This window comes from Miscanthus floridulus, chromosome 1 (assembly GCF_019320115.1).
Source record: "Miscanthus floridulus cultivar M001 chromosome 1, ASM1932011v1, whole genome shotgun sequence".
Lineage (NCBI taxonomy): Eukaryota > Viridiplantae > Streptophyta > Magnoliopsida > Poales > Poaceae > Miscanthus > Miscanthus floridulus.
In genome coordinates this window covers 78,550,439-78,564,032 of record NC_089580.1, presented here as the reverse complement: position 1 = coordinate 78,564,032, position 13,594 = coordinate 78,550,439, and the positions used below count along the sequence as shown (strand labels likewise).

Here is a 13,594-nt window from a genome sequence, read left to right as displayed (position 1 = left end):
GTGATAGATGACAAAGGGGGAGAGAGATTGATTAAAGCTTCAGGATAGTTTCATTTGCTTATCTTTGTACCTGAAGATATGTACTGCAGGCTGTAGTTTGTTTTTGAGCTACATTGATTGTATCTTGTGAGAGATGAGACTTATGCTTTATCTATGTATCTCTTGAGACATGATCTTTATCTATATATTAGTGGTTTCTGGACTTGAGAAAATTTGTAATGAGTGCTATGTGTGAATTACATGTGTCATATTTATTTTCATAAGGACTATGCATGCTAGAATGAAAATATTTGATGTGATGCCTTTATATTTATTCTTGTATGATATATCTTGTCATATGCATCACGGTTTCTCTTTGTCACACACACATGCACCCCACGGATGCAATGATTTAGGGGGAGTCTCCTATTTGTTTTAGTACGTGCAATTGACATTTGAGGTCAGTTTGTGAATTCTAATCATAAGCACATATTAAGGGGGAGCCTCTCATAAATCATTGAACCCAAAAGTTTAAATGTTTATATCATTTTATAAACTTTAATCAAGTTGTCATCAATCACCAAAAAGGAGGAGATTGAAAGTGCATCTAGCCCTTTAGTGGGTTTTGGATGATTGAATGACAACGTGATTAAAGGACTAACCCGTTTGCTAAGTGTGGACAGGTAATAGGTTATCTCACAGGTACTTAGTGAAAGCCAAAATGATGTGTTGTTGTATAAACAATCTAGTTCAAGCACAAGACAACAATGCAAATAGAATTCATGTGAAGGCTTATTTATTGTGGGATTTCCATGTACTATGTGAAAGCAAGCTCATGATTATTAGTTAATGAGACATGAGGGATTGCATATGGAATGGTCTCATATTTGAAGCTTTCTAAATTAAAATGAAAAAGATAACAATACATATGAATGGATGATTCAACAACAAGATGTGACTTGATGGCTTGAGATGGTGAAGATAGCAAGGAAAGGCTTCGAGGTACTAAGCAAGGGTGAAGGGCAAGCGATGGCTTGGCGGCCGAAGAACCTAGCTAGGGTGAAGAAGAAAGTACTTGCATTTAGTTGAGGTACTAATCAAGCTAAGATGGTCATATTGATGTGAAGAATCAAATCTATAATGAAGTATTTGATGGAAGTGACTTGATACATTTGGGATTATTCAAATTTGATGAATGGAATCAAGTCACATGCTCAAGATGGCTATGCTCAAGTGAAAAGATCAACATCAACTTGTTAGCACCCTTACTTGATGAAGATTGGAAGGGACGGCATCAATTCAAAAGAAATCAACTCAAGTGGTATAAATTCATTTTTCCTTTGATCTTGAGTTTAATAGGTATGCCGTACTATTAAGAGGGATGCATCATATTGATAGATAATGTTTCATAAGTGCTCAAGCCAACCCATGTGTGTTTTGAGTATTTGAGCGACAAAAGAGCTAACTGATTTGTTGCTGGTCTGGCAATACCGGACGTGTCCGGGATTCACACCGGGCGTGTCTGGTATTTGTCCAGCAGCTGTAAAATTGTTGTTCTCGGGTTGGTTCGTCGGGAGTTCCGACGTAGGTCGGGAGTCCCGGCATGGGTTGGGAGTTCCGACGTCTCGCACTCTAATTGACTTGGAGGGTTCACTGTCCTGGTCATACCGGACGTGTCCGGTATGGATGACCAGAAGCCAACGGCTAGTTTTCAAAAGCCTTGAGGGTCGGGAGTTCCGACGTAAGTCGGGAGTTCCGACGGTCGGAAGTCCCGGCATTCTTCGGGAGTTCCGACACCTCACTAACTTTAACTCAGTTACATGTTTTTCAAATTTTCTGAGAGTCGGGTTTCCGACGTAAGTCGGGAGTTCCGACGGTCGGAAGTCCCGGAATTCTTCGGGAGTTCCGACGCCTCACAACATCACTGTAACTTAGTTACCGTTGGCGCAGTGTGAATCATACCGGACGTGTCCGGTATGCATACCGGACATGTCCGGTATTGCAACGGCTATAAAACGGCTAGTTTTTCAAGGGGGCTATAAATACCCCCAATCCTCCACCTTTGGAGGCTGCTGAGTCTGCTGAGATAGACACACGTTTTTGAGCCTTGCCAACTCTTCTAAACCCTCTTTTAGTGAGTGTGTGATCCAAATTGCAAAATCAATTTGTGGGTTAAGAGAGAATTTGAAAAAGAGAGCAAGCCACCACTTGAGCACTTGTGCATATTGTCAATCTCGTGATTCGCATTTGTTACTCTTGGACTCTTCGGTCCTAGATGGCTAGGCGTAGCCGGAGAGCAACCGAGAGATTGTGGTTGCTTCGGAAAGTTTGTAACGGTTGATTCCGCCGCCTCGGAATCATTTAGTGGAAGGAGGAAAAGGAGTTGGAAAAGACTCCGGCTAGAGTGACCTTCGTGGTACCCTCTAGGGCTGACCTTCGCTGGGTCGCCCGCAGCCCCCTCAACGGAGAGCAGGACTCGAACGAGTCCGAACTTCGGTAAAACAAATATCGTGTCTCAATTCGCATTTCATTTGATATTTGTGTTGCTTTAGCTATTCTGCAGATACTCTGTGTATATTACTATCTCTAATAGTTTCCTGCAGTTTGGATTGAAGATAGAAATCAAAAGGAGCAAATTTAGGGCTGTTCCACTGAAGTCGTGAATACCGGACACGTCCGGTATTAGCCCCTGCGCCAAACTGAATTGAATTGTGTTCTAACTCTTTGGTTGCAGGCGTTTGGCTCCTAGATTCATTTTGTATCTTTTATATACTCTGTGGCTAACTTGTGAGGGGTGTTACTCTTTATTTGGAGCCCTCTAGGCGGCATCCTAGATCCTTTCACACAATCTAGTTGTTATTATATTCTGAAGGCAAAATGCCTCTCTTCCGAAGTGTAGATTGATGGGCTTAACCAGCAACTGGAGTGCATCTATCTCTCGTCTATCAACTGAACTAGATTCTGTTTTGAGACATTTGTAAGCATTGCTTGAATCGTGCTTCATCTATTTTTAGGGAACTCGTTTGCTATGATGGAAGAGGGCAGCGACTACTATGTTGTCAGGAAAGGTGATGTGGTGGCAGTTTACAAGACTCTAAGTGACTGCCAGGCTCAGATTTGCTCTTCGGTATGTGTAACAGCATGGAACTACAAACATTTAGATGGTTGTACTGTAATGTTGTTTGCATCTCATATTTTGCTGATGCTTGAAGGGATATGTTAATTTGATTTTTCACTTCTACGAGATGAAAAAGTTCGACCGAAATACATTGATCCTACCTTTTTGGCGATGCTAATACCAAATTATTTAGAAGAACACCACATTCCCTTACTCCCTTAACTCCCTGACATGTATTACATTGTCTTTCTCTATTTATTTCTTTTGGCTTCTTGTTTTGTCATGTTCCGAAATTAGCTGAATGGGGGATCTTAGGTCTATACAAGTATGCATATCAACTTGAGTAGCCTCTTAGTTTGCTGTCTCCTGTCTAAGCGAACCACTGCAATAATGTCTACAAATAAGTTATCTAAGGTTTCAGTTGTTTCTTCATGTTTATTAGGAATTACATTGTTACCCATACACTGCTAGTTCTATGAATAGAATAGATATATTTTCCTGAGGCTAGGTGGGCAAGATGTTAAAGAATCCTTTATTTTAGTTTAATACACAACGATTGTCATATCTATGAAATCTTGCGCTAGCTATATACTTGTAAAAGATTTGAAACCATAACAGTTGTTCTGTAATTAATGGTATAATTACCACTCATAAGCTTTTTTGTTCTTTTACTAGAAGTCATTTGTTTTATGCTGTAGCATTTTCCTGGCTACCACAAGAACTCAGGCTGAGTTTAGTTCGCGAATTTTGGGATTTTGGGTTACTGTAGCTCTTTCGTTTTTATTTGGCAATTAATGTTCAATCATGGACTAATTAGGCTCAAAACTGTCGGTGTTTTGGACCGGCGGGTCCTCGACCAACTAGTGAAAATGTACTGCGTGCTCCTAATCCCGGATGGTGATGCAAAGAGACATAAGGTTTATACTGGTTCAGGCAATAGGTGCCCTACGTTCAGTCTGAGAGATCGATCTTGTATTCCTTGCACCGAAATGCTCGTAGTAGGGGGTTAGAAGTAGGGCGAGAGAGGGAGCTAGTCCCAGGTCTCTGCGTGGAGCGGTGTGGGTTGCTTGAGATGTTGATCTCAGGCAGCGGGGAAGCGTGCGCGTTACAGAGTGTCGAGTGTGTGTTCGTCTATCCCCTTAGTTCCCCCCCAGAAACAGCCCCAGTCCCTCCCTTTTATAGTTGAAGGGGGACAGGGGTGATACATCTGTTAGCTACGTGGCATCGTGCGAACAGAGGTGGCATGTCCGAGCCCTATAGCCCGTTACTGTGGCAGCATGGTCGATGGAGTGGTCCTGCCCTTGAAGTGCTGGAGCAATGCGCCGGTCACATCCGATCCTGTGCGACGTGGGAGGCGGGCGACGTGCCGGTCGCTGTGTGTTGACCGTGTGAAGAGCCGAGGCTCAGTTGGTGCCGAGGGTGAGCCGTCGTGGGGGGCTCAGGGGTGCGAATCCCAAGGTTGCCGAGACCCTGAGGTAGACTGCCGAGGCGTGGAGGGAGCAGTTGATCCTGTACACTGATTCCGAGGCTATAGTGGCCCAGACTTGACTCCCCACGCCGCGTTGTTCCTGGAGCAAGGGTTAGGTAGCACAGTGCAGTGTGGGCACCGGTCGTGGGCACAGTACCAAGCACAGCGGCCGGTAACCCCTGCCCTATCCTATCCTGGACGGCATGGCTTCGATGTGACTTGCATCTCGTCGGCCACTCCGCCATGTCGAGCCATCGTCTGGCTAATGTCGTGGGAGTGGTTGGTCGCATTGATTGGGCGTGACGTTCTGTCAGGGAGATCGGCCGAGGTGGAGGCGGCGGGGTTGTTTGCCGAGCCGACCTCGAGTGAGGCGGAGAATCGGCACCTCGTCCGAGGCTTCACGCGCGGGGCCTCACGCGGGACAGAGAATCGATAGATCGTCCGAGGCCTCGATCGAGGCGGAGAGTTGGTGGCCTCGGACATGGTTGGGGTTAAGCCAATAGTTGTCTCTTGGCTTTGATTTTTAAATGGCTTAAGCAATTAGCTTGGGCTCTTGCTTAGGGGACCCCTGAAAGGGTCGAGATGGCAACTAGAGGGGGGGTGAATAGTCCTTTTTAAAACTTAATCACATTGGCTAACCGAAACAAGTGTGGAATTAAAACTATCGGTCTAGCCAAGACTTCACCCCTCTATCTATGTTCACTAGCACCTTGCAAAGATACTAATCAAGCAACAAAGGTGTCGGGCTAGCTAGAGCTCTCCTAACCAATTCTAGAAGCAAGGTCACACAAACCTATGCCACTAGTACTTTAAGCAACAAGGGAGCTCCTACACATGCTAGTAAGCAAAAGCACAAAGCTAACCAAGCTCACTAGCAATGCTCAATAACAAGGCAACCAATGCCTAATTAGAGAGAGCAAATACTTAGCTACATAAACTAAGCAATGTGACTAACAAGGTTACTAAAACCAAATTAGCCACGCAAGGGAGCTACTTCTATGCTACACAAGCAAGAAGGTAATTAGCAAGCTACACAAGCTATCTAATTACAAGAGCAACTACACAAGCTTAATATGTATAAAAGTAATTGCAAGCTTATGTAATGGGGATGCAAACCAATGGGAAGAACAAGGTTGACACGATGATTTTTCTCCCGAGGTTCACGTGTTTGCCAACACGCTAGTCCCCGTTGTGTCGACCGCTCACTTGGTGGTTCGGCGGCTAATTAGCATCACCCGCTAAGCCCGCACGTTGGGCGCCACAAGAACCTACCCCATGAGTGAGGGTAGCTCAATGGCATGCTTTACTAGAGTTGCTCTTCGCGGCTCCCGCGGGGCGAGCACAATGCCCCTCACAAGCTCTTCTCTAGAGCGCCGCACAAGCTTCTTGCGGGCTTCCACGGAGACCACCACCAAGCCATCTAGGAGGTGGCAACCTCCAAGAGTAACAAGCACCATCGGCTTGCAACTCGATCACCTAGTGCCACTCGATGCAACCTCATGATGCAACCGCACTAGAATCGCTCACTCACACAATCGGATGATCACTATCAAGTATGTGTGAGATGGAGGGCTCCCAAGCACTCTCAAGCATGGACACAAAGTCCCCCACTTCTATTTATAGCCCCAAGGGCTAAACTAGCCGTTACCCCTTCACTGGGTAACTGTCAGGTCGACCGGACGCTCCGGTCGTGTTGACCGAATGTTGGACCTCAGTGTCCGGTCGCCCGATGACAGCCACGTGTCACCTGCGTTCAACGGCATTCTTTAAATCTCATGGGTCATCTTCTAATCAGACGCAACAGCTTCAACTGACCAGACGCAGCAACCCTAGCGTCCGGTTGTTTCCAGTAAGGTACCAGACATGACCGGACATGTCCGATCGCACGTGATCGGACGCAGCCCAGCGTCCGGTCACACTCCAGCTTCTGCGTCACCGTACATGAACCTGACCGGACGCACCCTGCCAATGTTCGGTCACTTCCAGTGCCAGCGTCCGGTCGAAGACCGACGCTACATGCTCTCGGCCACCACTGACCAGACGCAGGACCCCAGTGTCCGGTCACCACGTGACCAGCATCCGGTGCACTCTGTGAGACCCGGTCTTTTCTGTCTAGGGTACTGGTGGCACCATCGGACTGTCCGCACTCTACGGGCGGACACTCCACCAGTGGAGTTTCTTCACCAAGTTGATCCACATCAACTCCAACTCCATCTCCTTTGTAAATGTGCCAACACCACCAAGTGTACACCACCATGTGTATGTGTGTTAGCTTTTCACAATCATTTCCCAAAGGATGTTAGCCACTCAACTTGCCATGCCACTCGATCCTAGCGACGATGCAAAGTTAGATCACTCGAGTGGCACTAGATGACCAATATGCAAATAAATTTGCCCCTCTTGATAGTACAGCCATCTATCCTAAACCCAGTCATAAACTTCTCTACACACCTATGACCGGTGAAATGAAATGCTCTAGGTTATACCTTTGCCTTGCGCATTCCATTCCATCTCCTCCAATGTTGATGCAACACATGCACCAACATGATCAACAATGATATGATCCACTTCATATCATCACGTGATCATATTGGTTCATCGATCTTGACTTTACTTGCTCTTCACCGTTGCCATCGTCCATCGGCGCCAAGTCTTGCTCAAGCTTCACCGTCACGCGGTCCATCACTCCAAAGCCTTCGACTTGCCCTTCACGCTTGCAACCGGTCCATCAAGCCAAGTCTTGTCTTGATCTTCTCCACCTTGATCACATGACTCAATGTCATGTCTCATGTGCATTTAAGCTCCTTCATCATCACATGTGTGAGCTTTGCAACATTTTGAAGCCATTTTCACCTTCATGGCATATGTTGCTCACACACATATACCTATGGACTAATCACCTGTGTATCTCATATAAACACAATTAGTCCACCTAGGTTGTCACTCAATTACCAAAACCAAACAAGGACCTTTCAACCCCTTTTTATGGTACCCGACAGTAGCCCCCGAGCCTTAGGGAAAGTGTGAGCGCTCTCCCTGAGGTTTTGACAAGACTCGACTCACAGCAGCTCCTGGTGGGATGGTGTTTCATACTCGAGGCCTCGGTGGGTGCACGCGAGCACACCCACCGGGTGTAGCCCCCGAGGCCCTGGAGGAATGAATTGATTCCTTCAGGGGCTTTTCTCACGTCGTGTGGGGGGTTTTATTGCGTTTGCCGAGCCCATGAGTGCGAGTTTGGGTCGCTGATGCTCGGTTTGGTTGTAGGAAGAGCCCCTGAGCCTCTACACGGAGCAAGAGGGCAGTCAGAAGTTCCCCTGGCTTTTTATGCGACCCTCATGAATCATTTTCGTTTGGAAGGAGGGGTAGAGGATGTCATGCTACCCTCGATGGGCGCGAGCAGTGACACCTCCGATGAGCTGTTATCGGGTAAGTCCGAGTGGAGGCCCATGCCCCATTCGATAGGGGTCGGCTAGCGGTCTAGAGACGCACTCCAAGAGTACCAAAGGGCTTCTCTAGTGGGTGTCGGGGCCGTTCGATGGGCCCCGGTGGCTCAGTGCCTCCCTACGGTGGGATCCCATTCAGAGACCTCCCTGCCAGTCTTGGAACCAACTTAGGGCGTCCTGAGCGATCACTCACTCGGGCCTCGGCCATGCTTGGGCTCGCCTATAGTTGTCTCTGACTCTGTTGCCCTAGGGCGGCTATCGAAACCCTCGGAGGCCCAGCCTTCGAACCCTTGGACCGTAACGGACTCGATGCCCTTTATCACATTTTTCTGAGCCTTTGAGTGTGAGCTTGGGTCGCTTGTCTTCATCTTGGGTGTAGGAATAGCCCCCAAACCTCTGCATGGGGTGAGAGGGTGATCAGGGGTTCCCCTGGATTTTTGTGCGTCCCTCGTGTGTCCTTTTCGTTCGGACGGAGGGGTTGTTTGTCGAGCCCACGCGTGCGAGCCTAGGTCGCTGGGTCTCAGCAGGGTTGCAGGAAGAGCCCCCTAGCCTCTACATGGAGCGAGAGGGCGGTCAGGAGTTCCCTTGGATTTTTATATGACCCTCGTGCATCCTTTTCGTTCGGAAGGAGGGGTTGTTTGCCGAGCCCTCGGGTGCGAGCCTGGGTCGCTGGGTCTCGGCAAGGTTGCAGGAAGAACTCCCCAGCCTCTACACAGAGCGAGAGGGCAGTCAGGAGTTCCCCTGGCTTTTTATACGACCCTCGCGCATCCTTTTCGTTCGGAAGGAGGGGTTGTTTGCCGAGCCCTCGCATGTGAGCCTAGGTCGCTGGGTCTTGGCAAGGTTGCAGGAAGAGCCCCCGAGCCTTTGCACGGAGAGAGGGCGATCAGGAGTTCCCCCAACTTTTTATGCGACCCTCGTGCATCCTTTTCATTCGGAAGGAGAGGTGGAATATGCTAGGCTACCATTCGATAGGGGTCGGCTAGCGGTCTAGAGACGCACTCCAAGAGTACCAGAGGGCTTCTCTAGTGGGTGCCGGGGCCGTTTGATGGGCCCCGGTGGCTCGGTGCCTCCCTACGGTGGGATCCCATTTGGAGACCTTCCCGCCGGTCTCGGACACGATTTAGGGCATCCCAAGCGTTTCGCTTGCTTGAGCCTCGGCCCCGTATGGGCTCGCCCGTGGTCGTCCCTAACTCTGTTGCCCTGGGGCAGCTGTCGAGACCCTCAGGGGCCCAGCCTTTGAACCCCTAGACCGTAATGGGCTCGGTGCCTAGCTCCTTCATCTGAAAGGAATCGGGTGGGGGATATTCCCCCCGCATCGGCTTGACAACGGCAGGCGCGCCTTTTGAGGCGATTTTCTCAGGGAGGTGGAACGACACCTACTGCTGCTGCGGTGCGGATGTGATGTTGTGTCAGCGGATGGGACATAACTGTCCACGCGATTAATAAGGAAAAAGTGGGTATGTGGGCAGTGAAATCGGATCTAGATTAATCGTGCCGGATCTGAGGGAAACTTCCCCAATTTCGTCGCCTGCCCGTTTCGCGCATAAGCAACGAGCCTTGCCCCTCCCCTCCTTACCTTTCCTGCATTCACCTTTGCCACCCTCAAACCGTTGCTAGGAACAGAGAGCGCCAGGGAGAAGAAGGGAGAAGGGCGAGGGAGAGAGGGAGAGCGGGAGAGGCAGAGCAAAGTTTACCACCACAGCCGCATTCCCCACCGCGCAATGGTCAGCGGTCCCATCATCCTCCCGACAGATCCTTGGGATCCATCCGACGTGTCCATGGAAACACTGCAGTCGCTCGTCGATGATAGCCTTCTCTGTTCGGTTACCGAGCCCAACAGGCCAGAGTGGATTGCTCCATCGAGCGAGCCGGAGCCGAGGCCACGCGATGGCTACGTCGTAAGCTTCGTGTCGTCCCACGAGCGTGGTCTTGGCCTACCGGCGGACCAGTTCATGCGGGCGCTCGCGCACTACTACGGCGTGGAGCTCCACAACTTCAACCCCAACTCCATCACGTAGGCAGCCATCTTCATCGCCATCTGCGAGGGGTACCTAGGATTGCCCCCCATTGGGAGCTGTGGCTCCACCTTTTCTAGGCGGGGCATACCACCAAGCCGGCGGGCGCGATGGGCATGAGGAAGGTGGTGAGGGCCAGCGGCTGCACTCTCCAAGTGCGCCAGGACTAGCAGCACCTTTACATTCTGGCCCAGCTCACGTCAACCAATCGTCGTTGGTACACCAGCTAGTTCTACCTCTGCAACGACGACGGCGGACTTCCCCCCTACACCGAGCGGATCGTGGAGAGTTGTCCGGAGAAGTGGAGGTACGTTGTTCCGAAGGACGATCAGCCCAAGCTGTAACACCTCGGGTGTTTAAATATTAAAATCTAACATGTCATCATATGCATTGCAAAGCATTTGCATTTGGTGAAACTTTGATATGCATACACTAATACAAGTTTATATTTATGTGGTATGTGTTGCAATGTATTGTTTGACTCAAGTTCAATGTTTGTTTGGATTTTGAATTTTTTCGAGAAAACCCCGCTTTTCAACATTTAAACCCTACCCTGAAAATCCATTTCAAAATCTAAGCATATTTTGGGGTTGGGCCCAAAAGCAAAAGTGTAGAGCTTAATAAGTTATACAAAGTTTATCTTTGGAGTTTTTCAAGTTGTTTAGAAAATTTTTGAGTAAATCAAAAAGGCGTAATTCAGTAAATTTCCCTATTCAAATTCAAAAGTTCATTTCAAAATCTAGACCGAATTAGGAGATGGTTATAAAAGCAAAGTTGTAGAACTTTTGATTTTGAACAACTTTTATTTTTGGATATTTTTGAGTTGTTATGAAAATTTGGGAGTAATTTGTGAATTTTGGCGAATAGAAAACTTGTAATTTCGATGAACAGTGTTCACCGCTTGCGCTACACCGCCGGCGAGCGTCGGCTTGCTTCCAGTCATGCGCATGGTCGTCTGGGCATCGCGTTGGCACGCTGAAGGCTTCATCGTGGCTTCTTGGCGCTTCCTTGGCTGCCCTATAAAGCTCTGGAGCCGCCGTCGTTCTTCTTTCTTCGTTCTCTGTTTTTCCCGTCGCCGCTGCTCCATCTCCGGCGAGCCCGTGTCATCGTTGTCGTGCTCCACCGTCGCTGATAAGCTAGTCCCAGCTCTGCCTGAACCTTGCGCGTCCATCTGACCCACCAATTTGGCTTGTCTTCACCGGGAACTCGAGTTTCATCGCCTTCTTCCTCGCGGCCGGTAACCTCACCGTCGCATGCGCATCTCTGTGGCTAGAGCCCGTCGGTGAGCCGTTGCCCTTGATTGGTGTACCTTTAGCTTCGTCTCGATGCCGTGGTGCTTAATATCTTGTTGATTGCTTGTTTTGTCCACCACAGCCACTGGAACACCGCCGTCGCCATTGCTCGCACCGCCGTGATCGCTGTGAACACCGCCCCGCTTCACCGTTGCTTCTCTGGCCTTAATTCTTGCTTGAACGTGTTCGTGGTGAGCTACTGGACCTTTCCATGCCCTCTGTTTCCCTGTTTTCGGCTTTGTTTCGCCGGCGTAGCACTGCCGTGCCACCGCATCCGCCATGGCCGGCGTTGAGCTAGCATAGGACCGTTATCGGAGCAAGTAGGGACGTCAATAGATGCGCCTAGTCTTGATGAACGTTTTGGTACCTTGGCCATCGCCATTGGACTCATCGTCGGCGAGTTATCTCCGGTCAGACCCGTCGCTGCCGTGGTCAACGTCGGAGGTTGAAGATGACATGTGGGACCCGTTGTCAGTGACTCAGCGTTCAAATGGATTTTTCTATTTTCAGATTTGAATGAATAGTGTCTGTTTTTTTATTTTTGTGTAGATTTATTTAGAGCTCCAAAAATTATGAAAATTTTTGAGTAACTTCTCTGTGAGGTATAGTATTTAAGAAAAATATGAAATAATGTTTTTCAGTAATTTTTAAATGTGATAAAAATTGCTCAATTTATTCATAAATGGATTTCCATGATTTTTCTAGGCTTATTTATTTATCCAAAAATTATGAAATTTGTTTTACCACTTAGTTAACATGTAATGAACATGTACTAAAATTTTGAGCTCAATCAGAATAAGTTGATTTATTTCATAATTTTGAATTAAATAATTAATTCATAAAAGCAAATAGTAACCTTTAATGATTTAGGTTTTTGTTTGGACTTTTGGATTGAGTGATGACCTTGGGTCATTTGTTGTTAATGATCCTTGGCAGTTGATGTATGTGTTACGAAAAAGATTTAGTTTGTTTGACTTGCAACTGTACCGCGAAGGAAAGTTGTATTCAAATTATTAATTTTGCATCCATCATCGAGCATCATATTTCGTATTCCGCATCATGTTAAACATGGCATTGTTATTACGTGTAGTGAACGAAGGTGAAAACGTGGTAGTTAATCAAGTTGTTGAGGAGGTTAATCCGTCTGTTGAGGTCGGATCGAATACTTGTGTAACGTCGCAGGAATCGGACTTTTCCGTCAACGAAGGCAAGCCCCGGATGCATACAACCCTACCTTGTGTTTTACAAATTAATTTCGCTTTTACTTTCCGTTACTGCATTAAGTGATTAAGAGTTAAGTAAAAGCCTAATTGGTGCATTACCACCCTTGTTATTCCATATTTACCCTATTACCTATTTTAAACTCGTATATGCCTAGTTTTGCTTAGCTATGCGTAGAACGATGAAAGTCAGGTGACTACCTACCACCTGCTAGTTTTAAATGGAACATTGGTTAATTATGTTAGCATGTGATATGGGAATGTGGAGTAATAAATCTAGATCGGGCGGACTCGGTGTGTGTGAGCCACCAGACATGGAGGTCTTGTGAGCGGGTTCTTTCCGCCTGTGTCGATTAAGGCACGTCCGTTGTTGAATTGTATGAGGTGAGAATTTGTAGTACTAACCACATACTCTGGTAAGCCTGAACTTGGCAATTCTATTACGAGAATGGCTACTCACGCACTGGGAGTGGAGAGATGGTGAGAATAGCGTGTACCCACGTGGCCATGGGCTAGAATGGTGGAGTATTGTGTTCTCGGGTGGCGTGGACCCGTTCTTGTTTTAGAGGATCCGAGGGTAGGTTGGTATATGGAGGTCAGGGACCTGCATATGTCGTGTGGTCTGGAATTCCCAGCTGGGTTTATAATCGGTTCGAATCGTCGTTGCTCCTCGGTTATGGAGACTCAACTCACTGTTCATCGTCGTAGAATTAATAACCGGAACTTGAATAAGGCTTGTGAAGGTGCTGAATATGAAGTTTCATGATCTCAGTGCAGATCGTGTCAGCTTTGTATATAATTCTTGAGAAGTTTTCTATATAAAGAATGTTGTTAAAAGAGCTTTTACGCAAAAGAACTTTGATTATTGTTAAAGCTATACCTTGAATCCCTGAGCCTGCATTACTGAGTTTATCAGTTAATATTTCGGATAAGTCTTGTTGAGTACTTTTGTACTCAGGGTTCGTTGACCCCTTGTTGCAGGTGAGCCTCATGAGCAGATCTGTTTTGGATCATGCTGCATGACTATCGTTCGTTCTGACGATGAGAAGTAAATGTGTG

At 47.6% G+C, this 13,594-nt stretch overlaps 1 protein-coding gene across 1 annotated transcript in view; it reads left to right on the top strand.

Annotated features, from left to right (window-relative positions):
- The first annotated feature begins 3,010 nt into the window (after positions 1–3,010).
- The window catches only part of LOC136487755 (uncharacterized), a 34,307-nt gene continuing 23,723 nt past the window's right edge, over positions 3,011–13,594 (top strand). Inside the window, exon 1 of the mRNA XM_066484862.1 lies at positions 3,011–3,106. Within this exon, the coding sequence (XP_066340959.1) occupies positions 3,011–3,106 (96 nt within the window). The remainder of the gene's footprint in view (positions 3,107–13,594) is intronic.